The sequence below is a fragment of the Anopheles coluzzii genome, chromosome X (assembly GCF_943734685.1).
Source record: "Anopheles coluzzii chromosome X, AcolN3, whole genome shotgun sequence".
Classification (NCBI taxonomy): Eukaryota; Metazoa; Arthropoda; class Insecta; order Diptera; family Culicidae; genus Anopheles; species Anopheles coluzzii.
Window position 1 is genome coordinate 21,129,988 of NC_064669.1, and position 27,292 is coordinate 21,157,279.

The 27,292-nt window shown below is 43.4% G+C and overlaps 1 protein-coding gene across 10 annotated transcripts in view; it reads left to right on the forward strand.

Annotated features, from left to right (window-relative positions):
• LOC120949189 (ubiquitin carboxyl-terminal hydrolase Usp2) overlaps positions 1–27,292 on the forward strand; it is a 195,739-nt gene that overhangs the window by 107,729 nt on the left and 60,718 nt on the right. For 7 of the 10 annotated variants that reach the window (XM_049606625.1, XM_049606622.1, XM_040366298.2 and 4 more), the window contains one exon: positions 12,357–12,525. The exons of 2 other annotated variants lie outside the window; for them this stretch is intronic. In XM_049606625.1, the coding sequence (XP_049462582.1) occupies positions 12,357–12,525 (169 nt within the window). Of the gene's footprint in view, positions 1–9,679; positions 9,795–12,356; positions 12,526–12,693; positions 12,767–27,292 lie in introns of those variants that run through there. One more of the 10 variants, XM_040366335.2, reaches the window with a different exon arrangement.

Consider the following 27,292-nt stretch of genomic DNA (forward strand, 5'->3'; position numbering starts at 1 on the left):
ACTCTCACCTTGCACTGCACCCCGTCCATAGTGGCCCGCAACAGTCGTACCAGCTTCCCAGGGAATCCGTGCTGCTGCATGGTGTTCCATAGTTCGGTCCGATCTATGGTATTGTAGGCCGCCTTGAAGTCGATGAACAGGTGGTGCGTAGGGATCTGGTGCTCTCGGCATTTCTGGAGGATCTGCCGTAGAGTAAAGATTTGGTCGGTAGTTGATTTACCTCCAACAAATCCAGCTTGGTAGCAGCCGACGAAATCAGTAGCAAGGCGCGAAAGTCTGCAGAAGAGTATTCGGGACAGGATCTTGTAGGCAGCATTCAGGACTGTGATGGCCCGGAAGTTAGCACAGTCCAGCCTGTCGCCCTTTTTGTACACTGGGTGTATGACACCCAGTTACCACTCGTCCGGTAGTTCTTCCTGTTCCCAAATCCTAACAATCAGCCGATGCATGATGACGGCAAGCCTCTCCGGACCCATCTTGAACAGTTCGGCCACCAGACCATCGCTGCCAGCTGACTTGTTACATTTCAGCTGTTTGATGGCCCTGATGACTTCGTCCAAAGATGGCGGGGGCACTTCGTCATTGTCATGCTGGCTGTCGTAGGGTTGCTCTCCTCTGCTTCCTGCGTCTGCTCTGGTATCTGCTCCGTTCAGGTGTCTGTCGAAGTAGCACTTCCATCTGTCGATCACCTCTCGCTCGTCCGACAGGATATCTCCCTCCTCACTCCGGCATATAGTGGTCATGGGAGTAAAACCGCTTCGTGCCGCATTCAGCATCCTGTAGAACTTACGAGCTTCCCCCGACTGGGATAGCTGCTGCATGAGTTGCTCGTCCGACTCTTCGAAGCCGCGCTTCTTGTCCTGGAAGTGTAGGGTCTGCTGCCTTCTCAGTCGTCTGTAGTCTTCCACGTTCTGCCGGGTCTCGCGCTGGAGCATGCGGGTCCGCGCGGCGTTCTTCTCGGAGAGTGCTCGTCTGCACTCATCATCAAACCATTCATACCTCTGGTTATGGGTCACGCGGCCAATTGTTCGCTCGGCCGTGCTGCTGATGGCTTGCTCCACCATGCGCCAGTGGTCATTGAGAGACATCGCCTCGGTAGTGATGTCCTCCGGCAGCGCTTCCCCAAGCGCGATTGCGAAGTCCCTTGCCACAACAGCTTGTTTCAGCCGGTCTGTGTTGAGCCTTGGGGTGGGCTGATAGCGCAGTAACTTAACCATAACCTGGAAATGGTCTGAGTCGACGTTTGCTCCTCTATAGGTCCTTACGTCGATTATGTCCGAGAAGTGCCTTCCATCGATGAGAACGTGGTCGATTTGGGAAAGTGTTTGCTGCGGTGATCTCCAGGTGTAACTGAAGCGAGGTGCGTGCTGGAAGAAGGTGCTGCGAATGTTCATGTGCTTGGAGGAGGCGAAGTTTACGAGCCGAAGCCCGTTGTCGTTGGTCAGCCGGTGGGCACTGAAACTTCCTATCGTCGGTTTAAATGCCTCCTCCCGTCCGACCTGAGCATTAAAATCCCCGATGACAATTTTAACGTCGTGTTGTGGGCAGCGGTCGTACTCCCTCTCCAACTGCGTATAATAATTGTCTTTATCGTCATCGGTGCTTCCAAGGTGCGGACTATGCACATTTATGATGCTCAGGTTGAAGAACCTGCCACGAATCCTCAACCTGCACATCCGTTCATTGATCGGCCACCACCCGATCACTCGCTTTCGCATCTCACCTATGACCAGGAACGCCGTACCGAGTTCATGCTTTTCACCACCGCTTTGGTAGATCATGCAATCGCTACGATAGGGGCGCTCCGTCACTCCTTTCCAGCGCGTCTCCTGAAGTGCTACTATTCCGAAGCCACGGGCCCTCACCTCGTCCGAAAGAATGCGGGTACTTCCGGGTGCTGTGAGAGATCTGCAGTTCCATGTTCCGAGTTTCCAATCGTTTGCCTTGTTCGGTTGCGTGGGTCGGTATCGGTTGGTCCGGTTCGAAATCCTTTGGTTTCCTTTCGTTGCGTTTATGTTTTTCCAGGGGTGGATTGCAAGGCCTCTCCCCCAACCTCCAGTCTCGTCGTAGGGCCTACGCATCCTAGCTGATTAAAGTCCCGTAGGATGCCAGGACAGAAGGGGCAACCAGCCGCCCCTAACATGGAGAACAGACGCCCGTTTTTTAGGCCGTCCACAAGGACAGAGGTATGGTAGTTATAAAATTGAGGGGGTAAGTTGGCGTGGGAGCGTCCGCCATTAAGGCCGGGATAACGAACTGCCAGGCGAAGGCGCGAGACCGTGAGTGGTTTTGGACACTGAGGCAGGCAAAGACTGCAAAGCGGATATAGCGCCGGATAATTGAATTACATAGTTTTTAGACCGATCATTCTTAGATTTATGTATTTTATTATTAAATGAATTATTTTATCAGAAGAATACCTGTTGTCGCCCGGCCGCCGTCGTACACCGACCAGCCGCGAAGGTGACTGGCCCTGGCGATGCCTTCAGCTTTCGTGCGTCAAGTATATGCCCGCTGCCTTCCCGTGCAGTCGCAGCGGATGGACGAAGCGAACCCGCTGACCACGGTCTTGCACCAAGTGCTTCCTTCCCGCATCGTCTTCACCGACAGAGATTCGCGCCTCACGGCTGCCTTCCAGCTAGTTACCCCAAGTTTGTGGGGCCTATGTGGACAGAAGGGGAATCCTGCCAATGTCGACCACCTTGGTTAGTTGACACGAGGAAACGAGCCCGGGTATTCAAGGAGAGGATGGTTACCACGCCTTCTCGCCAGGTAGTGTCCAGTCAAGATTGCCTTGGGTAGGGTCTCGAAAGGAGTACATGGCTTGCGTGGAACGGATCTAAGTACTTTCGGATATTCAGAAGTAAAAGTCGGTTGCACAAAATTTCTCCTTTTGCTACTGGAGTTTATTTTTATTTAATCGGAGTCGTTTACAGAGTGCTGCAATAGCGATTGTTTGTATGATACTATTTATAAAAGGAGTACTATTTTATAACGTAATAGCAAAAATATTATTTGCTGCGCGGAATTTAACTAGGGCTCGTGTGCACAAGTTCACCGAGTTGCTCCCGACACCGCGCAGCAGTATTGCACGCGGTCTGCTTTGAACCGGTTTTGCGGGCTTAGCAGTAACGGTACTACTAAGCTCCGCCTATGCTCACTGGCTCTCATATTGTCTATGCTCACTAGTATCCATGTCGCGTGAGCGTCACCTGTCATGTCCACAGATATTTAATGGATCGAGTTCCTGATAATCAAGACTGTTCCTGTTTATTCATCTATACAGATTTACCTATCAACCCACGTGTATTCAAATGATTGCTATGGTAGATATTAACTGCCTACGATTATAATGCCAGACAAAAAGACACGAAGCTTTGAGATAAGATCGCTGGGATAGTTTGACAGCTCCTAGGATTGGATATTTTTCTTTTTTTTTTATTTAAACGAGACATTTAAGTCAACCCTCGTAAAATCGGGTAATTCAGCTAATAACAAATCTTCTTCTTGACTGAACAACCTTCAAGCTTATGCCAACCTAAAAAGAATTTCTCTACTTTTATGTACCACGCAGCCGAGTAGGCAGTCATTACTAGGAGACCGGTTCATAGGAAGATTAACCTCGTCGGAATTTGGTTACCACGGACTGGATGGAAAAATATACTAGTGGATAATCGTAGTAACGTTGCATTATGTTACTGCAACAACGGCCAGTAATCTAGGCTGAAAATCGCAGGCTAATTTTCTGTATGGTTTTGTATGGCGTGTTTACATGATTTCAGCCACCAACTCTAAAACTCCATACAAAAAGCTGAATAGAATCGTGAAGGACCATTCTAACAGTTTTTCATGTTTTTGTACATAAAATGTCGGCAACCTAAAGTCGGACACCTCATATTTTCACTTTTCATCTGAATTTGCGGCACCCTGCCAGTTCCCTAGACTTTCTTTGGCTATGTCTCTGCAAAAAATCAGATTGCTACTTTGACTGTTTTTAAAGTATGACATGTAAGCGGTCCAGCTAAAGTCGGACATTCTCGATTTCTTTGCAGAATTACCATGTAGCTGGCCAAAATTGGCCAATATAGTTCTAAAATTGTTGGATATCAGTTATTAAAGGCCCATCGTCTGGTTTGGGTGGTCATCTGCGTATAACATAAGGTTATACGCAGATGACCACCTATACGCACCAGATGGCTATACGCACTACGATCTGAATCAGCAAAATACCGTTAGTGGAACAAACGTAACAAAGTAATTTTGAAGAGAGCTATTGTTTCTCATCATTTTAGAGTTACTTAAACTTTTAGAAGTATCAAAAATGAAGGAGTAGAAGAAATGTCTTTAAAGACCTAATTGACTCAATTCCGTTGTTCATTGTTTAGATAGAATAACTACTGCTACGAATTGGTTGAACATTTTTGTTCTTTGCGTTTACTGAGTATGTTTGAACATGTTAATAACATAAATCGTATCTATCTTTAGCAAGGTAATGAATAAGACTTCTTGTCATTAGCGCTCATGGGGATATCTTACTAGATACCGTAACAAGTTAAACGGTTTTAGGCACGAATATTTCTTCCGAATTTTAACAGACTGCACAACATTTTACGCATCAAACCCTATGTTTTTGTTTTATTGATGCATAAATTCTAATTCAACAATAAGGTTTTGAGGATTCTTTGACCGTTTGCCTCAAACATTGAACCAAATGTCTCTTCCTTCCTAGCTTAAAGCTTATCGTTATAAATTTGTTACAACCGATAGCTTTGACGCGGTCTTCTAACATTCTGTTTTGTTGTCTTATGCATTGATTATGTTCACGTAGTCTTAAGCTCGATGTCTCAAACATGAATCATTATTTTTTGTATCAACCAACCGCAATACAGGGTTTTCCAGGAGTTCTCATAGCTGTGGGACACTTTATTGAGTCGTTCTTACGCGAAATGAACTTAATGTAATGGGAAATGAACTCTATAGCATCCTTATTGGACAAATCCGATAGGAATTTCCAAGGAGCCTGTCCAAAAAGGGTGCCAAAGACTCTAATTTCCATCATATGAAGTTCACTTCACAATATGAAAAAGTCAAGAAAGTGTCCCACAACTATGAGAACCACTGAAAAACCCTGTAACGGATCTTTTTGAAGACTTCTCCACATAGTTGTATCAAAATATTTCATTATTATTAATTTGTTTCTTGTCTTTAATTGAGGTTTAAGGTTTATTAATTAAACTGAAAAAAAATTCTCAATAACCGCATTCCTGATATTTCTAAAGTTTATTCACTTTAAAATCATGAATAACAATAATACCTTCTTCTAAATTACGTTGATATTTAAATTGGTTAATCCGGACCTTGCAGCGCACGACTTAGGTTAGATATACGGGGCGAGTACCGGCTTCGAACGACGAAATCCGTTCGAATGAAATCCAATATCAACGGCTAAAAACATCAAAATTAAAAACTTAACCATCCATAAATCGTAGATATAAACGTTTTTAAATGCTTGACAGTTGTATCTCATCATTCTCATTCTCTCATGAGCGTCGAACGGATTTCGTCGTTCGAAGCCGGTACTCGCCCCGTATATCTAACCTAAGTCGTGCGCTGCAAGGTCCGTATTAACCAATTTAAATATCAACGTAATTTAGAAGAAGGTATTATTGTTATTCATGATTTTAAAGTGAATAAACTTTAGAAATATCAGGAATGCGGTTATTGAGAATTTTTTTTCAGTTTAATTAATAAACCTTAAACCTTAATTAATACAAGAAAAAGACAAGAAACAAATTAATAATAATGAAATATTTTGATACAACTATGTGGAGAAGTCTTCAAAAAGATCCGTTACAGGGTTTTTCAGTGGTTCTCATAGTTGTGGGACACTTTCTTGACTTTTTCATATTGTGAAGTGAACTTCATATGATGGAAATTAGAGTCTTTGGCACCCTTTTTGGACAGGCTCCTTGGAAATTCCTATCGGATTTGTCCAATAAGGATGCTATAGAGTTCATTTCCCATTACATTAAGTTCATTTCGCGTAAGAACGACTCAATAAAGTGTCCCACAGCTATGAGAACTCCTGGAAAACCCTGTATTGCGGTTGGTTGATACAAAAAATAATGATTCATGTTTGAGACATCGAGCTTAAGACTACGTGAACATAATCAATGCATAAGACAACAAAACAGAATGTTAGAAGACCGCGTCAAAGCTATCGGTTGTAACAAATTTATAACGATAAGCTTTAAGCTAGGAAGGAAGAGACATTTGGTTCAATGTTTGAGGCAAACGGTCAAAGAATCCTCAAAACCTTATTGTTGAATTAGAATTTATGCATCAATAAAACAAAAACATAGGGTTTGATGCGTAAAATGTTGTGCAGTCTGTTAAAATTCGGAAGAAATATTCGTGCCTAAAACCGTTTAACTTGTTACGGTATCTAGTAAGATATCCCCATGAGCGCTAATGACAAGAAGTCTTATTCATTACCTTGCTAAAGATAGATACGATTTATGTTATTAACATGTTCAAACATACTCAGTAAACGCAAAGAACAAAAATGTTCAACCAATTCGTAGCAGTAGTTATTCTATCTAAACAATGAACAACGGAATTGAGTCAATTAGGTCTTTAAAGACATTTCTTCTACTCCTTCATTTTTGATACTTCTAAAAGTTTAAGTAACTCTAAAATGATGAGAAACAATAGCTCTCTTCAAAATTACTTTGTTACGTTTGTTCCACTAACGGTATTTTGCTGATTCAGATCGTAGTGCGTATAGCCATCTGGTGCGTATAGGTGGTCATCTGCGTATAACCTTATGTTATACGCAGATGACCACCCAAACCAGACGATGGGCCTTTAATAACTGATATCCAACAATTTTAGAACTATATTGGCCAATTTTGGCCAGCTACATGGTAATTCTGCAAAGAAATCGAGAATGTCCGACTTTAGCTGGACCGCTTACATGTCATACTTTAAAAACAGTCAAAGTAGCAATCTGATTTTTTGCAGAGACATAGCCAAAGAAAGTCTAGGGAACTGGCAGGGTGCCGCAAATTCAGATGAAAAGTGAAAATATGAGGTGTCCGACTTTAGGTTGCCGACATTTTATGTACAAAAACATGAAAAACTGTTAGAATGGTCCTTCACGATTCTATTCAGCTTTTTGTATGGAGTTTTAGAGTTGGTGGCTGAAATCATGTAAACACGCCATACAAAACCATACAGAAAATTAGCCTGCGATTTTCAGCCTAGATTACTGGCCGTTGTTGCAGTAACATAATGCAACGTTACTACGATTATCCACTAGTATATTTTTCCATCCAGTCCGTGGTAACCAAATTCCGACGAGGTTAATCTTCCTATGAACCGGTCTCCTAGTAATGACTGCCTACTCGGCTGCGTGGTACATAAAAGTAGAGAAATTCTTTTTAGGTTGGCATAAGCTTGAAGGTTGTTCAGTCAAGAAGAAGATTTGTTATTAGCTGAATTACCCGATTTTACGAGGGTTGACTTAAATGTCTCGTTTAAATAAAAAAAAAGAAAAATATCCAATCCTAGGAGCTGTCAAACTATCCCAGCGATCTTATCTCAAAGCTTCGTGTCTTTTTGTCTGGCATTATAATCGTAGGCAGTTAATATCTACCATAGCAATCATTTGAATACACGTGAGTTGATAGGTAAATCTGTATAGATGAATAAACAGGAACAGTCTTGATTATCAGGAACTCGATCCATTAAATATCTGTGGACATGACAGGTGACGCTCACGCGACATGGATACTAGTGAGCATAGACAATATGAGAGCCAGTGAGCATAGGCGGAGCTTAGTAGTACCGTTACTGCTAAGCCCGCAAAACCGGTTCAAAGCAGACCGCGTGCAATACTGCTGCGCGGTGTCGGGAGCAACTCGGTGAACTTGTGCACACGAGCCCTAGTTAAATTCCGCCCAGCAAATAATATTTTTGCTATTACGTTATAAAATAGTACTCCTTTTATAAATAGTATCATACAAACAATCGCTATTGCAGCACTCTGTAAACGACTCCGATTAAATAAAAATAAACTCCAGTAGCAAAAGGAGAAATTTTGTGCAACCGACTTTTACTTCTGAATATCCGAAAGTACTTAGATCCGTTCCACGCAAGCCATGTACTCCTTTCGAGACCCTACCCAAGGCAATCTTGACTGGACACTACCTGGCGAGAAGGCGTGGTAACCATCCTCTCCTTGAATACCCGGGCTCGTTTCCTCGTGTCAACTAACCAAGGTGGTCGACATTGGCAGGATTCCCCTTCTGTCCACATAGGCCCCACAAACTTGGGGTAACTAGCTGGAAGGCAGCCGTGAGGCGCGAATCTCTGTCGGTGAAGACGATGCGGGAAGGAAGCACTTGGTGCAAGACCGTGGTCGGCGGGTTCGCTTCGTCCATCCGCTGCGACTGCACGGGAAGGCAGCGGGCATATACTTGACGCACGGAAGCCGAAGGCATCGCCAGGACCATTTATATGACGTAGCAGGTAATTGACTGACAAGTATTGTAGGAGCAGAAATGCAAAATAAATTTTGGTTAAAAATATCCCAGGCCACACAGAAAGACTTCGCGGGATACATTTGACCCGTGGACCATCAGTTTGAAATTTTTTTATCTTAATTATAGCTTCGTCTTTCTTCATGCTATGCAAGGCTGAATGTGCTACCGTCATCGTTATATTACTATCATATATCCAATTTGATTTTGAAAATCTAGTTTATTTCACTTTTTTATCATAATACTTTTACTATTATTAAATTTCTTTATTTTAAATATTTTTTTTATAATTATAAGATAAGAGATTGCGAGATTTAGCGTCATCGCTTTTCATCGCCAAATTCAAATTTGTCAAGAGACAGTTTAGCTTTTCATTTAGAATTTAACAATGTAAGGTTTTGCCCATTTGTTTACTTAATCTAGCTTGACCTAACGAAAAAATAAATTATGAACTATTATTTACGTCAAAAAGAGCCCTTAGAAGAAGGAACTCAGATTGTTGGGTTTTTTTCTTTGATCCGTTCGGTCATTTCATAGGCGATTTCAGTTTGAGGTTTAGTGCCAGTTGAATCGTACAATTCTTCGAGCCTCATCCAGCGTGGGGCATTCACGATTAGACGCAAAAAACGATTTAATCCCACCTGGACTTTGCGGATGTTTGTGTAAGCACTACGTTGCCATACAGGGATGCCGTACGTTGCCGCTGGTAAGATTAGTTGCTTATATACAGCAATTTTGTTTTTTAGACACAGCCGGGAATTACGATTCAGTAAACGGTAAAGATTTTTCAGCAGTGTGATCATTCGAGTTGAAAGTTCCTTAGTATGATAGTTGTATAGGAGCTTATTATCAATGATCAGACCCAGATATTTCACCTTCTGAAGCCAAGGGATTGATATTTCACCCACAATTAGTTCATGAGTAGTGGGTTTCACTAGTTTATGTCTTAGGCGATGGGGGACAATCATGGCTTGTGTCTTGGTATTATTAATTCGGATCTTCCATTCAAAAGCATAGTCTTGCAAGATGTCCTAGGATCGTTGCGCTCTACGTCTTAGTTCTGCTGGTGTTCTACCTTTTGATGCAATAGCCGTGTCGTCTACGAATAGAAACAACTCAGTGCCGTTCGGAAGAACAGGAAGATCCGCCGTAAACAGCAAATATAGAAGTGGCCCCAAAATACTGCCTTGTGGTACGCCAACTGGAACACGTTGCACCTGAGATACACAAGGCCCAAGGACAACTTGAAAGGTGCGCTGATGCAAATAATTCTTGATAATTTTAATCAGGTATAATGGAAGTTGGTACTGAAGGAGCTTGTGGATGAGCCCATCATGCCATACATTGTCGAACGCCTTCTTGAGATACGCTTGTTCTCTAATAAAGCATTTTGTAGGCCGATTAGTTGGTGAGTTGTTGAATGTCCAGGCCGAAAACCAAACTGTTGTGGTGATAAGATTTGAAACTCGTTGACAATGGTTCGCAGTCTCCAGAAAATCATCGTTTCAAACAGTTAGCCAAAAGAGCTCAGCAGGCTGATCGGACGATAACTGGAAGGTTGTGTGGGATCTTTACCAGGCTTGAGAATCGGGATCACTTTACCACATTTCCAGGATTGTGGGAAAATGTTTAGGTCAAGGCAACCGTCGAATATATTCATCGGCAATGTCAGAGCTCGGATATTCAGATGTTTAAGGCAGATGTTAAAAATGCCATCAAAGTCTGGAGCTTTCATGTTCCGAAGACGTTTGACGGCGGCTTCGATCTCTGTGATGGTAAGGTGGTAAAGTTGGTGGTACGTTATCAATTGCAGTGTTGGATGCAAAGACACCACTATCATGGGGACTATTGATTGAGAGTCCAATACGATGAGCCGCAGCAAATTATTCAGTAAGAGCAAGAGTTGATCTTTTCAATAGCGGTAATAAGCAGTTTATCAAGAGCGGCGCTCTTTAATGGTGGTATCGGACGAGGTTTTTCAATAATTTCGCCATTTTCCAACAGGCAGCTGAATGTGCTGGGGTTGCTCAACTTTCCTTGAAAGTTTGTGTTGCGGATTATAGCGACTCGGTCTGAGATTGTAGTTTTAATTGCTGGTCTCCACTTCTTTGGAATTGACGTCGAAGTGTGTTTCACGAAGTGTTTCAACAATAAGTGCGATGTCAATGCAATGTTGATGAAGAAAATCGCTTAGAGAAATTTGTTTAGCCCTCACCGACTGCGCGTTCCATAACACAATTCGGAGATCATCCATTAAGCATGAGTAATTCTCCGATAACGGCGAGTTGCTCAGTCTTGTTGCGGCATAGACGGATCTTCGATATCATCTTTTTAAAAATGTTAAAAAGCTCCTCCATAGTAAAAAAGTTCCCCATCAACAGCAGACGTTGATACGTCTGGGGCGTTTCGCGCATTCTCCAAACGTTGCGCGAGTGTGATGAAGCCAGGTGGGGAGCGTATTACTTCTGGTACAGTACGATTTGATGTTAACACTATACTACTCTAGGGAGAGGACGGTCGAACGGTGGTAGACGGTGTCACTGGAGTAGATGTTATTGCTGGTGGAGCTGAAGCTAGTGGTCTCAAGTTTATAGGCCGAATACCCAGGTTTGGCAAGTGCTGATGTTTTGTCTGACGACGAGTCGCCTGTTGTCTAATCTCTACATACTTGGTTCGGCGAGGGCAGATTTTTGATCATCAGCCCGGTGAGGGCCCGCGCAGTTTGAGCATTTCAATGCTTCCTGTTGTTCTTTGGTTGGACAGATGTCAGTGATGTGCTGACCTGCACATAGAGCACATCGTGGAATGATGTTGCAGTGCCGCGTACCGTGACCGAATTCCTGGCATCGGTGACGCTGCGTTGGACCCTTTTTATTTCCACGGTACGGTTCCCATCTAATAATTACTTGTTGAATGGTTCGGACCATCTTCATTTTTTTCAGTGGACAGGTTCCACGCTTTAAATGCGCAAGATACAACCTGGAATGAATTGAATTAATGCGCCTTTTAATTTCAAACGTCTCGATGACGTCGAGTTGGTATACTCCCCGGAGTTCTTCTTCTATTTCGTGAATTTCCATTTCTGGAAGTCCTCGTAGAACGGCCTTGAATGGACGATCATGTTTAGCTTGTTAGTCTTCGAACACGCGATGATTGAAGTACCATTTCCACTGAGTCGAAATTTCGGCTGAACCCTCGTGATTGAAGCTCCGGTCAAAGCTCAGTAATGGATATTGTTTTCACAACAATTGGTGGTGGTTTGTAAGTTGGTCCAGGGGATGTACTTACATTTTGACCTGCCAATGGAGCGGTAGGTACTGCAGGTGGATTGACCGACAGGACGGTGGATGTTTTATCGGTAGACATTCGAATAGAGTTATTTTTCTTCCGACGAGATACTACATTAAATTCATTTCGAATTTCCTCTTGATCCATGATATCAGAGGTGCAGGTTTCAAGTACACTCTTATTGTTTTCTGGCAGGCCAACTGTCATCCTCTTGTTAACGGCAATCAAGGAAGAGACACGCCGCACGGAGCATTTCGATTCCTCGGAGTCCGATTCACTAAAGTCGTCTCTTACACGTTTCGTAAGTTTTTTCCCCTTCCCCAACATAATCGAAGAAGAGGTCAAAATAAAATCAAAATCAAACAAAACCAGCTTTGTGAGCGATTTTTCGGTAGCACAAAAAATACGGTGTCTACCCGTCAAAGGCTACTTGATATCTAATACTTTTACCATACCACCGAAAATGGGTGAATAATTGTTCGTAAAGCTAATTTTCAATATTTTGTGTTTCCTTTTCATCAACAGCTTCAACCCAGAATAAACTTGAACAAACAACAAACATCGCCAAAAACAAACGAACGCGAAGATGATCAATATCCGAATAAATCGCCATCATCTGCTAGACTTATAAAACCCAGTTTAAATTATGAAAGATGTACAGAAGTCAATGATTCTCTACGGAACACAAGAGAAGGTACAGTATACTTCTAAATATAATTGAATCAACGCATATTTGATTATAAAGAAAGTAATAATATCAGCTAATTCGTGCTCAAACTTATATAAAACCATACAATTAAGTCTATGAATACAACAATTAGTAATTATTATTTTAATAATGAAATTATGGAATTGTTTAAAGCAAATGTCATAAGCAATTTCCTCATCGACGTTGTTTCGCGCAGGCATGCTTCGGTTATGTGGCATAATAACAGGTAGGAAATGAATTACACAATCATCTTACGTTTTCAAACTGATAACTAAATCACTATGTTAATTGATCGTCGATAAGGCTGTCGTTTCTTTGTACCTAGCATCCTGATGAAACTGTCAGGACCTTTTGCTACCTCTAAAAATCTGCACCAGAGGGACGGATTTTCCTGTCTTCTATTCAACTTGAAGCTAGAGAGGGCAATCCGTGACTGGAGGGAGAATACTTTGGGCACCATCTTCTATAAGTCAACCCAGATTCTGGCTTCGTCAGTATAAAATTGAAATCCTCAGCATAATCTTCCGACTAGGAACACATTTTAGTCGCTGCTACAAACAATTAACTGATAAAACTGTGATGCTGTGCATGAATTATTCAATAAAGAATCATCCATTAATTACGTAAGGCACAAAATGCAATTTTTCGACCCCCTCCCTCCTAGTGAAAAAACTTTTGCTGATGCTTGAATAATCCCCCTTAAATAATTAAATTTACGCTTTACGGTCTTGGCCTGCCTGAGGGGTGTCCGATATCGCTCACTGTCTCGCACTTTCATCTTCCAATCCGTTATCTCGGCCTCAATTTGGGCCTACCACGCCCCCTCGGTCCTTGTGGACGGCCTAAAAAGACTTAAAGGGGCGGATCGTTCATTTCCATGCGTACAACATGGCCAGCCCACCGGAACCTGGCGAGCTTGATACGCTGTACGACAGTGAGGTCGTCGTACATCTCGTATAGCTCATCGTTATAACGACTCCTCCATAGTCCTTCCACACATACGGGGCCAAGTATCCTTCTGAGCATCATCCTCTCCAGCGCGGCCAGAAGGGTTTCATCAGATTTGGACAGTGTTCATGTCTCAGAAGCGTATGTGAGTACCAGTACTATAAAGGTACTATCTGTCTTGGTCCATTGCGACAGGTTCTTTGAGGTGAACTGCTATCTCAGGCTGTAGAATGACCGGTTGGCAGCCAGCATTCTTGAGCGCAACTCAGCGACCATGCTATTGTCGGAACAAACCTTTGAACCGACATAGGTGAATTCTGGGACCACTTCAAAAGTGCGTTCACCTATATGTACGTCACGCCTACGTAAGTTTGGTATTTACGTAGGTAGGCTCCTGCTACATAGGAGAGCCGCAGACCAATGATGTCTATATGATCAACGTATGCCAGAATCTGGGTTGACTTATAGAAGATGGTGCCCAAAGTATTTTCCCTCCAGTCCCGGATTGCCCTCTCAAGCTTCAAGTTGAATAGAAGACAGGAAAGTCCGTCCCTCTGGTGCAGATTTTTAAAGGTAGCAAAAGGCCCTAACCTTTATCATCTCGACGTTGTTCATAATCATTCTAACTAGCCTTATCAGTTTTGCTGGGATTCCAAAAGAGCTCATAACGGCGTACAGTTTTACCGTGGCTATGCTATCATATGCGGCATTAAAGTCAATGAAGGGATGGTGTGTATCGTGTCTGTATTCAGCATTCATTTCCAAAATCTGTTGCACGGTGAAAATTTAATTTTCCGTTTCGGAATCCTCTTTCATGGTTTCCAATTAACTTTAAGACGTGAGACGATCCTGAAGGATCAGGGAGAACATTTTATAGGCGGTAATCAACACCGTAATACTTCTGTAGTTGTTGCAGTCTTACCGTCTTCTCGTATATGGGGTAGATGATGCTGAGATTCCAATCACAAGGCAACGAATGGCCCATACCTTAGTTACAATTTAACGAATTCCCTTTTTCAAGTCGTGCACCTCCTTTCTCGACCAGTTCAGCTGCGATTCCGTCGGTTGCGGGTGTCTTGTTATTTTTCAGCCGACGGATAGTCTTTTGTGTTTCTTCTATGCTAGGTGACAGTAGCATGACACTATCTGATAATGGCGCTTCTAGCTGTTCGCTAAACTGGTCGTTGAGTAATTGATCAAAGTACTGATCCCATCACGAGAGGACCTCTGGCTGGTTTCTAGCCCATTGTTTCGGTTACTGGTCTAACAACGTTGTTTCGGTTACTTGCCATCGCTTGGTAAAACTTTCGAGTTGGTCCATATGCCTCTTTGTTTTGCCCGAGTTCCCACATGTTTTTCTCATCGCATACATGTTTCTTGGATCGGTTTTTTCGACAAGATTTTTTCGACATCTGAACAGATAAAAGTTTCTTGAAGCGGTGAACTCCTTCCTCCTCGCGCCTGAGGCGTATATATTCCTCTGTGCATGCCCGCGTTCTAGGCCGTTGTTGCATTGCTCGGTATGGATTATTCTTACGTTCGCTTACATTCTGCATTCGTCAAACCAGCTAGAATTGGTGTTTCCACGACGTGGATCATGTTTCTTGCACAGTTGATTATTTTTGGTTTTAGAGCGTTCCACCTTTCGCTCGTTCTTTCATATTTGCTTTCTGTTAGCAGAGACTCGTCAAAATCGGCTTTGAATTCCTGTGGCTCCTCGATTTGTTCTGACGTTTTGCAGACTCGACTGTCGTTGGCGGCTTACAAACACGTGGTCGATCTGGTTGAATGAGTCTCCATCCGGGGACGCCCACGTGATCCTGTGGATGTCCATGTGAGCAAATTTGGTACTTCCAACAACCAGATTGTTCGCTGCAGTGAACTCAACCAATCTACTACCATTTACCTATTTACCTATGTACCTATTTAGTACTTCTTAAACAAAATATCGATGATATTCAGATGTTGGAGTTGGAGTCATTCTTGTGTATATTTTTGGTGCGGCCACGATAAAAGCTCAGCTCACGCATAGACAACGCATCTAGAGGACATAAGTAGCCGTGAGGAAGTCTCTTTTGGCTTGTCCTTGCTTTTAGATCCTGATAAGTGAAGCATGATGAAATTTAGATTACGTTCGTGATGTAAGACTATCAATGTTAATGGTAAAGAAATAATCGTTTGCTATTGGCTATGCATTCGAGCATGGGCAGGTCCGTGGGCGTCGTGTGTATACAGGCTGTAAGGATATTTTAATCGTCTCGTCGCTGGTCAATCGCAGTAAAAAATTTCTTATTTGTTACGCTTCGTGTTCTCCTACCTTTTTTCTAGTAAATATAGAATCGGTATAAAACCAACCGGTTGCCAGGGTTCACTGATCCCCAATCAACAAATTCAATATGATCCAAACCGAACAAAGCGGTCACCTAAATTTACTTAAATTCTTAATTACATAATCTTTTCCGTTTCATCATTAAACCTCTAACATGGCAACAAACAAATCTTCGACACCGGATGCTTGAAAACGCCTTCACGTGCTATCACGACACGAACTATTCCATCTGTTGCTGGATGCGTTTCAACTATGCGTCCTAATGGCAACGATAAAGGCATAGAGTCGTCTTCCTTTAATGATATCATTTAATATTCTCTAATCGGAATAATCTTCGTATCACGCTGTCCAACGGATAAATATTCCTTATTCCATATTTTACAATGGCGCTGTACTATTTGCTAAAGCAGCTGATATTTGTGAAGTCTATTTTCTGCCTGTAGAGTGATGTCATCCTCTGGGAGGGCATTTAACGCTTCTCCAATTCAAAAATGGCCTAGAGTTAATACAGCTAGTTCTTCTGGATCCTCGGGCATAGCCGTTAATGGTCTACTATTTCATTGTGATAGAACCGTAACCATTTCACCAAAAGTAAATTTATGCGTGACTTTTTCTTTCAGAAGCCCTCTCTTGGTTACTTTTACGGCCGCCTCCTGAAATCCATTTCAATTCGGTGCCCTAGGCGGAATAAACTCCAATTCTATTCTTTCTCCAGCAACAGCTATCTGAATATCGTTCAAACTTTTCTCGCAGTCAAACATATCATTGAGTTCCCTAAAACTGTTGCTGGCATCCTTGAAGTTCAGTCCGTTATCAGAAAATATTCTCGCAGGAACGCCTCGACGTACGATGAATCGCCGAAACACTACCAAAAATGCTAGTGTTGACAAATCTTCTACCAGCCCAATACCTACGGCCTTTACAATGAAACACACGAACACGGCGATGTAAGCTTTCTGGTGAGCAGCTCGTCGACGGACCGGTTTGAGATACACTGGGCCGCAGTATTATATACCCACTAACGAAAATGGTGGCGAAGGGATGATATGATCTATTGGCAGTTGTCGGGGGTGTTGAAACACAGGCGCGGGATTCAACCTAAAACAAACAACACAATTACGATAAGTATAATTTGCTAATGTACGCACCTTCACAATCCAACAATCCATCCTTAGGGAGCTAAGGGTTGTTGTAGGTCCTCCATGCAACGGCATACGATGATATGCTTAGACGATTGCTCTTACGGATGCTTTACTGCATAACTAGCCCCATCAAGTCCTAGGCGGCCATCAACTCGCAGTAGGCCATCTTCATCCAATTGCGTTGTAATTTGCGGAATCTCAAATTAGCAGGAGTCGGACGCTGATGGGAAAGTGCCTTGATCTGCCTTGATGCCTTGAAATTATCCACCGATTTGGCTATATCGATCAATAAATTTATCTACTCGAATTGGTATCGCGTACGCATTTCACTTACCGGTCGATCAAATTATATCGACCAATATAAAAACCGATCGAGTAGTTTCGCCATCTGTCAAATTGGTTTTGTTTACTTGGGTTTGTTTACGAATGTGCACACCAGGTAGCACCGTAATACGGCTCAAAAATGTGTTTTTTTTTTCGTTTATATTGTGTTTATAAATGTTAAATGTTACAAATTTCGTGGGTGTTCTGTATTGTTCTATATCTCAGTGACATGCGTACGTTCACAGCTTGAAATTTGCGCGTTTCAATCCAGATTCATCAAACCCAGGTTTTCTTACGAAGCCAACTGGAGCCACCCGGAGTCGCTAGTCAACATCAGGTGTCGTAGAAGCTGATTTGTTTGAATAGTCAGAGCCGTATGCGGCCGTTTTGAGCCGTCATGAACCGTCCGGAGCCACTAGTCTGCAGCCGGAGCTGGCGTCCGAAAATTCCGGCTACCGACTAACGGCTCCGGACGGCTCGATCAGGACGGCTCCGGTAGGTTCAGGACGCCTGCCGATGGTTCCGGATAGCTCCAGATGGTTCTAGGAGGTTACGGACGGCTCCAGATGGTTTCGGTTCCGGACGGATCCGAGCTTGGTGTAAAACCTTTCCGGGCCTAATTCGATGATGCTGAAGTCATTCTTCAAAAGCTTGTGGTTTTGACTTCACCGCTAGGTAGCAGTCCAGGACGGTTTAAATGCAATGGCTACGATAAAAAAAATCAGGGCCTATCTCGTGGCACTATCTTCAACTCGTACGACTTAAGAACATGTCCACCATGGGTTCAAGCCCCGAATAAACCGTGCCCCCATATGTAGGATTAACTATCCTGTGTTGATAATAAATAAGTAACTGAAAACCAAGCCCACTAGTAGTACAGACATGTCTTGATTGACAACGATTGCTGTGCCATATAAGAAGAAGAAGAATATGTACTTCTTTTTCTATTTGACCTAACATCCTGCATGAGCATGACTGTCTTCACAGTATTTCGAGACTTATTCAGTGCCACGCAACCGGATATTCAAACCTTACTACGGGGGGATGTTGCAACACGCTTCTCTTCAAAGCAGACGGTCCATTTTAGATTTGTACTCATGACGGGCATATTTTTAAATCGTGTAGATTGACGGCTGACCAGGGAACCGCCGTTTAATTAATGATGAAATGAACAAAGAAAAAGATTTCATCTTACATAAAATTATTAAGCTTTGAATTTAAGTATTGCAGTTCCATGGAACACGCATGACATAACGACATACCCATCGTGGGTTCAAATCTTAAATGGATAGATTCCTTCGTAACAAGGACCGACTTTCCGGTTGCGTGGTACTTAATAAGTCTCGAAAGCCTGTATTGGCCAACATGGCCACGTAGGGCGTTACACCAAGTAGAAGTAATGAATTATTATCTTAACACATTTTCGTAATAATTTGTTTTCAATGACTTAAATTCATTATCCAGTTTAATTTTATTTTTAACTTCTTTTTTGTATAAGGGACGATTTTTTTCTAATATTTATGTGAGAATCAGTTTTTATGTGAGAATCAGTGAGAATTAGAGAATCACAAAAAGAAGCAGATGGGTGGCGTTAGTTCACTTCACTTTATTTTGCTCCATATTCGCACGTCCTTTCCGGTCTGGTGGTACCGGGGGGCCAGTCTGGTGGTACAGTCGTCAACTCGAATGACTTAACAACATGCCCGTCATGGGTTCAAGTCCCGAATAGACCGTGCCCCCATACGTAGGACTGACTATCCTGCTATGGTAACAATAAGTCACTGAAAGCCAAGCCCATTTCACTAGTCGGTACAGGCAGGCTTTGACCTCCAGCGGTTGTTGTGCCAAAAAGAAGAAGAAGAGGATTCGCACGTCCTTCACCTTCAAATTTTCGCGTTCAACTGACCTCCTGACTTCGCAGCGCGCGCCGCTTAAATTCATTCTTTTGCCCAATCGGCGCTCGCTACGATATCGCTGTGGGCATCTCTCGTCTCTTTTTCCTACTTCACACGGCCTTTCCTCGACCGATCCTTTCGCCCCGAAGGATCCCCACCGCATTAGAACCGATAGGGTTTCATATGTGACGAAGCCGTCGACGTCACTTTTGGCCCTTCGCTATTGATCTTTTCCACGTCATAGCGATCATGAGGCCGAACACTGGTTACCTTATATGGTCCAAGGTACTCAGCCGCGTACTTCCTTCCAGACCCGAACTGCGTCCGCTTAATCACCACCAGGTCGCCTTCGCGGTAAGTTGTAGCCGACCGCCCTCGTAAGTCGTACGATCTACGTTGTTCTTCTTGGGCTTTCTCGATAGAAACCCTGGCACCAGCTCTACTCTCGTTGATCGTGATGTTGGGCCACTCGAATTTCTTCCATCAGCTCACATAGTCGTAAATCTCCTTTGTGTCTCATCGGTACCCCAAACATCGCTTCAAAAGGGGTAACACCGATGCTCTGATGTGGGCTAGAATTAATCCACCGCTGAATATTGGCAACGTGCTTATACCACTTCGCGGGATCGTTTACACTCATTTTTCGCAACATAGCAATAATCACTTGATTTAGCCTCTCTAGCTGCCCGTTCCCGCGCGGAACACCTGTTGTAACTTCCACACGCTCGATATCCTGATCCTCACAAAATCGCTTAAAATCGTTTGACGTAAACGCAGCCCCTTTATCGCTTATAATACGCCTTGGGTTACCAAATACCTCGCTCTGCGTCGTTAATCGCTGAATTACTTCAAATGAATTCGTCGTCTTAGTAAGATATATCCAAGTAAACTTACTAAACGCATCAACTACTACAAATACCTTATACCTTTTCTCTGTAATGTCCATTGGACCCAAATGGTCTACGTGATACGTGTCTAACGGAACGTCACCTTTCGCGATTGGGTATAATAAACCGTCAACTTTTCCCCTTTTACGCTCAGCGAGGATACATTTTACACAACACTCAATCGTTTGTTTTATTTTCTCACTCGCGTTTGGAATGTAAAACTCCTGTTCGATAATACCCTCTATCTTACGAGCTCCTAAGTGACCCTTTTCGTGTATCCTACGTATCAAATCGCTTTGCATCCCCGATGGTACCACAATCACTTCCCTACCTTTCACTACTTTCATCAGCAGCCCATCGCACATGACAAAATCTTCAAAAGATTATGTTTTTAACAATTCAATAATTGCCTTCGCACGCTCGTCACTTTGTTGCATTTTTCTGATCGCTTCTATCATAGGGTCGCTATTCACAATCATCACCTGCTCAACGCATCCACATGCTTCATCGATGAACCTGGCCTATGCACCACTTCATATTAATACTCTTCGAGCATCAAAGCCCATCTCTCGATTCTAGCCGGCAGTTCTTTCGATTTTAAAGTACGCCCAAACGCTGCACAATCTGTAACGATCTTAAACTTGAAGCCTAAGAGATACACACGAAACTTCTCAACAGCGCTAACCACCACTAGCACTTAGAAATGATACGCACTATAATTCTTCTCCGCGTTTGATGTTTGTTGACTTATGAAGGCAACAGGATGAAACTTGTCGTCGTCGCTCTTATGCATAAGCGCAGCACCATAGCCGTACTTCGACGCGTCCGTATGGAGCTCGGTTTCGGCACTTTCGTCGTAGATCTTTAGCACCGGATCGGTCACCAAAAACCGTTTCAACTCATCAAAACTCGAACGCTCCTCTTCACCAAACACAAACTCAACACGTACTGGCCTGTGTGGATAACAAAGCCTGTATACCGCTGGCTCGACTTTTCCACGGGAACATGAAAAAACGAATTTTTTAAGTCAAGTGTGGTACAAACTCTGGCTGACTTCAAGCGATCGATTTGATCTTCTATGTTTCTCATGAGAAAACAATCCTTAACCATTTTTTCGATTAGGTTCGCGACAATCAACACAAACGCGTAAAGAACCGTCCTTTTTTCTCGCTAACGTTACCGGACTCGCAAAATCACTCTCACTTTCTCGAATTATTCCCGCGGCTAACCACTCATCGATTGTTTCTCCAGCAACGCCTTTTCACTCGGAGCAAAACGCCTTGGCGACGAACGCACAGGCGTCTCGTCATGCAAAATAATTTTCGTCTCTACACCGCTATTCACGTTTCCCGCAGGTTTGTACCCTGAGATAACCGCCTTAACTCTTTCTGAAAATCGAAGAGACACATCCAAATTGTCTTCATTGTCTTCTTCATTCATTCACTATAGAAAACATTTCATCCGTTGAACCATATGGCCCGACTTTGACGCCAGCCGTTGTCATCGTAACTTCAAAATAGTTCTAGGAATCTCGGCCCAATACTGCATGGTAAGACATGCTTTCATTTGGCACCAAAAAAAATCGCACACCCCTTAAAACGTTATCATCCACTGTAGCGTCCACCGTGAACATGCCGATCGCCTTTGTTCTCATGCCACCAAAGGCTTGGAACCACATCGAAGTATCGATCAGCGGTGATCCTTCGATTCTTTTGTAACAACCTATTGTCACCAAGTTTTGGTTGCTTCCACTGTCAAACAATGCCTTGACCGATGTTTTGTTCAACACGATATCAACCATTCCCACCGAATCTTCTGTCACGTTGATTTTCGTAGGAACGACGCTTTTGTTCCGCGCACACTCGCTCGCCTTATGATCGTACTCACGACACGAGAAACATTTCGGACCACCCAGTGTCTGTGCGCACGCGCGAGCTATGTATCCTTTGTGTCCGCAATTGTAGCATCGCTGCTCCGCCCGTTTGTCAACGCGGCTACTGGATGACAAATCTCGTTTGTTTTCTTCTTTATCCGTCGATTTCTTCTTTCGAGCCATGCGCACTTTTTCACAGTTGAGTAACTTTTCTTTTAGCACTCGAATTGTTTGAGCCTGAATGCAATGATTTGAAAAACAGCAATGATTTGAAAAAATCATCGTCGGTCACACCGTTCACGATGTACTCACACAAGCTCGGTTCGTCCAAATAGATTTGGGCAGCAATTCATTGCATTTCGTAAATACGCCAAATACGCACATCGTGCCCATCCTCTGCTCCAAACGTCTCAATGCTGTCTTCCATTAAAGAGATCACGTGGTGGAATCTAGAATCAAAGTATATGTAGTCCAGGTGGTCTCATAGTATGTTTTTTAAAACCAAATTTGAATATCACTTTTTGACAGGATGGGTGAAAACTTTTGTTGAAACAAGCTTTCTTGAGGCTTGACGAAAACTCAAAACACTCTTAAAATCTTCATTCGGAAGCAGAAGCGATAAAAATCCGCCTTCTAAATTCATACACCTTGGGATAAGCCCACCTGTATATTATACTCACTTAGATAGCTGCTCGAAAACTGCTATACAATGCTGAAATTTCAGCCTACGAACTTACGTTTTATCGAAAGACTCCTGTCATTCTTCGGACCACTCAAATTTAACATTTTTCGGTAACAATTCGTGTAATGGTCTTAGTAAATTGGCTAAATTTGGCAAGAACCTTCCATAATAATTTAACATCCCCAAATATGCTTGTAATAGCATTACGTTTTCAGGTGCTGGGGCATTATCTATCGCTTTAACTTTATCTGCGTTTGGCGTGATTCAGACTTCCGTTATAATGTAACCCATGTATTGTATCTTCGTTTTGAAAATTTCCGATTTTTTTCATTTATCTTTACTTTGTATTTTTCAATCCTCTTCAACACTTCCATCAGATTTTCCATGCATTCTTTTTTCGTTTTTCCTCCTACCAAAATATTATCCATATATGCTATACCTGGTTTTTGTATAAGTATTTGATCACTGATTGATTGAAATATAGCCGGTGCTGATTACACTCCGAACGGCATCTTTGTGTAGTTATACAACTCTTTATGTGTATTTATGGTACAAATATCATGCGCATTTTTTGATAACCTCACTTGTAAATATGCCCCGGTAAGATCTATCTTAAAAAATATTCTCCAGTTTGCAATCATAGCCAATATACATATATTTAAGCAATGGATAGTGTTCAACGGAAAAATATCGGTTTATTGTCGCTTTTCCATCAATACAAATACGTACCGAACCATCACTCTTTTTTACCATAACTATCGGACTTGCCCAAGCCGATGATCTGGTTGGTATCAATATTCCATCTTTTACTAAATTCTCTATGTTTTCTTCCACCTTTGCCACAAGTGCGTACGGCACCGCATATGCCTTATGGAATATTGGAGTGTAGTTTAGTTTTAATATCAAATGTGCTTCGAAATCTTCGATCGTTACTTTCTTCGATTTGGTTTCTCTTAACGTTTTTCTCCGTTCCGGGAATAAGACATCTAAACCTTCTCGCCCTAATAATGCACTTCCTTTGTCTCCAGTTGGAATTATTACTTACTTACTTACTTATCCGGCGCTACAACCGCTTTGCGGTCTTGGCCTGCCTCAGGAGTGTCTGAAACCGCTCACGGTCTCGCGCCTTTGTCTGCCAGTCCATTATCTTGGCCTTAATGGCGGATGCCTCCACGCCATCTTGCCACCTCAATTTTGGCCTACCACGCCTCTTCTGTCCTTGTGGACGGCCTAAAAAGACTTTACGGGCTGGGTCGTCCGTTTCCATGCGTACAACATGGCCAGCCCACCGGCGCCTGGCGAGCTTGATACGCTGTACGACAGTGAGGTCGCCGTACATCTCGTATAGCTCGTCATTATAGCGGCTCCTCCATTGTCCTTCCACACATACGGGGCCAAGTATCCTTCTGAGCATCTTCCTCTCGAACGCGGCTAAGAGGGCTTCGTCAGATTTGGACAGTGTCCATGTCTCAAGGGCGTATCGGTTCTATATAGGTACTATATAGTCCCAGCTTTGTCCGTCGCGACAGGTTCTTTGAGGTGAACTGATATTTCAGGCTGTAGAATGACCGGTTGGCAGCCAGCATCCTTGCGCGCAACTCAGCTTTCATGCTATTGTCGTTGCTGACCTTTGACTCAAGATAGGTGAATTGTGGGACGACTTCAAAAGTGCGTTACCTATCTGCACGTCACGCCTACGTAGATTCTGATTATTTATTGGTAGGTCCGCTGATGTTGCCACCATCATTGATCTTTGCCTCGTTTATCTGCAATCCGAGGCTCTCTGCCGCCTGCTCGATCCTTTGGAAGGCTTCTGCTACGTAGGAGAGCCGCAGACCAATGATGCCTATATCATCAGCGTATGCCAGGATCTGGGTTGACTTATAGAAGATGGTTCCCGTAGTCTCCACCCTCGAGTCGCGGATGGCCCTCTCTAGCGCCAAGTTGAATAGGAGGCAGGCAAGTCCGTCCCCCTGGCGCAGACCGTTGGTGGTAGCAAAAGGTCCTGAGAGTTTTCCATCCACCCTCACCTGGTATGTACAGTTGGTCATAGTCATTCTAACTAGCCTTATCAGTTTGGCCGGGATTCCAAATGAGCTCATGGCTTCGTACAGTTTTACCCTGGCTATGCTATCGTATGCGGCTTTGAAGTCTATGAAGAGATGGTATGTGTCGTTTCTGTATTCAGCCATCTTCTCCAAGATCTGCCGCATGGTGAAGATCTGATCAGTGGTTGATTTTCCGTTTCGGAATCCTCTTTGGCAGTTTCCTACTATCTCTTCGACGTGCGGGAATGAAGAATCCTGAAGGATCAGGGATAATATTTTATAGGCGGTATTCAACATCTAATCAGGGAGAATATTTTATAGGTGGTATTAAACCCCTGTAGTTGTTGCAGTTCAACCTATCTCCATTCTTGTATATGGGGTAGAATACCGAGATTCCAATCACAAGGCATCGATTCGCTATCCCACACCTCGGTAACTATTTGATGAATTTCGTTTTCTAGTCGTGCACCTGCATTCTTGACCAGTTCTGCTGCAATTCCGTCAGTTCCAGGTGCCTTTTTATTTTTCAGCCGACGGATAGCCTTTTGTGTTTCTTCTATGCTAGGTGGCAGTAGCATGACACTATCTAATAGAGGCGCTCCTAGCTGTTCGCTAAACTGGTCGTTGAGTAATTCATCAAAGTACTGAGCCCACCGCGAGAGGACCTCTGGCTGGTTACTGACCAGATCTCCATCCTTGTTGCGACAGCAGGTTACCTTAGGTACAACGTTGTTTCGGTGACCTGCTATGGCTTCGTAAAACTTTCGGGTCGGTCCGTACGCCTCTCTGGTTTGCCCGAGTTCCCACATGTTTTGCTCTTCCAAAGCATGCTTCATGGAGCGGTGAACTCGTTTCTCTTCGCGTCTGAGCCCTGAATATTCCTCTGCGCTATGCCGTTGCTGCATTGCTCGGTATGCAGTATTCTTACGTTCGGTCACTTGTCTGCATTCATCGTCGAACCAGCCAGATTTGGTGTTGCCACAACGTGGTGGAAGTATATTTCTTGCACAGTTTATTATTTTTGTTTTTAGAGCAGTCACCCTCCCGCAAAAATTCGTCGCATAAATCGGTCAAAACGTTTGTTCTCGGAAGTCGCTACTGACAACCGTACTTTGTTTACATTTGGCGCCCGACCCATCAACACCCAAAACAATAACAACCAGAACCAAAATAATAAGCCGATCGATGATATGTATCGCAAAAATCGAGCTCCACCCATGATCACAGGCACAAACAAAGATACAACTACATTTCCGATCAAAATAGTCCCCGCTCAGTCTACGGTGCAGAAGTGCGCATTGTATATTTCCCGGCTCGCTCCAGATACATCCAGTGACCAAATAGTGCAAATGGTCAAACATGCTTTGTCCATTGAGGATGTCACTGCATATTGCCTTATACCAATACATCTACAGCGCAGGATATTCGATCACCACAGCTGTTGGATCACACAATACTTTCAGCACACACTCCACGCACTTCACCCACACCGCAAACCCACTAATTATCAACACCGATAAACAATTCACACACATCACGCACACTCGCACGCTCGCTAATCAGCTGTACACCGCATATGAGCCAAATAACGCCGAAACAACTTTTGTTGATAATTTACGCACTCACCTGATGATTGTTCCTCCAACAACAAACAACTTTACCACCACTAAAGCAGTCTGTAGTAACAGCATCTCGTGCAGGCTACTTAACGATTGTGAACCCAACACTACGCAACATCAGCAGCACTACCCAAGGACGCAAAAACCGACGGCGGCCTGTGTAATCTGGGCTCCCTACAAAGCTCTCCACAAAGCTCTCGTTTGCAGGCTTGTCGAGAGCTTCGCCACAGGCGCCCGAACCATCCGTCACGCACACATCTAAACGTTCTGGTTTCTTCAGCCGCTCACGCATACCAATGTGTTTGCTGCACCCCCTTTTTCGGATTGCTTATAGAAATGATGAGGCTGTTCACATTTGCTTTATGCACACATTCGCATGCTGTTTATTGAATAATATCCCTCTCCCTTCCCACATGTGTTTTGGCATACTCCCGCTGTGTAGACGGCAGAGCGCTTTCCCCCTTCCAAATTTACCGTTCTTCCTCCTCTCGTTCTTCCTTCCTCCTACTGCGTTCGGGGTGCTGCATCCGTGCTGCGCGTGTTATGCTGGCTTCAGTTTTATGATGACGTCATGAACAGGAGCTGTGCGTGTTGAACCGGCTTCTGTTAAGTAATGACGTCCTCACCGGGGGCTGAATGAAGCAATAATGAATGTAAGTAGTATGTATTACTATGGAGAGTTTAGCGCAGAGGATTAGACCAAAACTTACCTTAATATTTTAAAACTGGAAAACGTTTTCTTTCCGTCGCTCACTTTGAAGATTGTTGACGAGGCTAGCATGTAGTCGTTGATAAATAGCGCACACACCTGTAACTTTTTAGACGCCAAAGCTAAGTTGAATGTACCTGCACAAGCACACAGCAAGAAACTTACCTCAACAATTTGCTAGGATAAATCATTTCATAACTGAGGAAGAAGGAACACGGCACAAAACGTAAATGAGCAAAGTACGTTGCACAAGAAATCGCACCTCACTTCAGTACATCCTTCCACAGGGAAAGTTC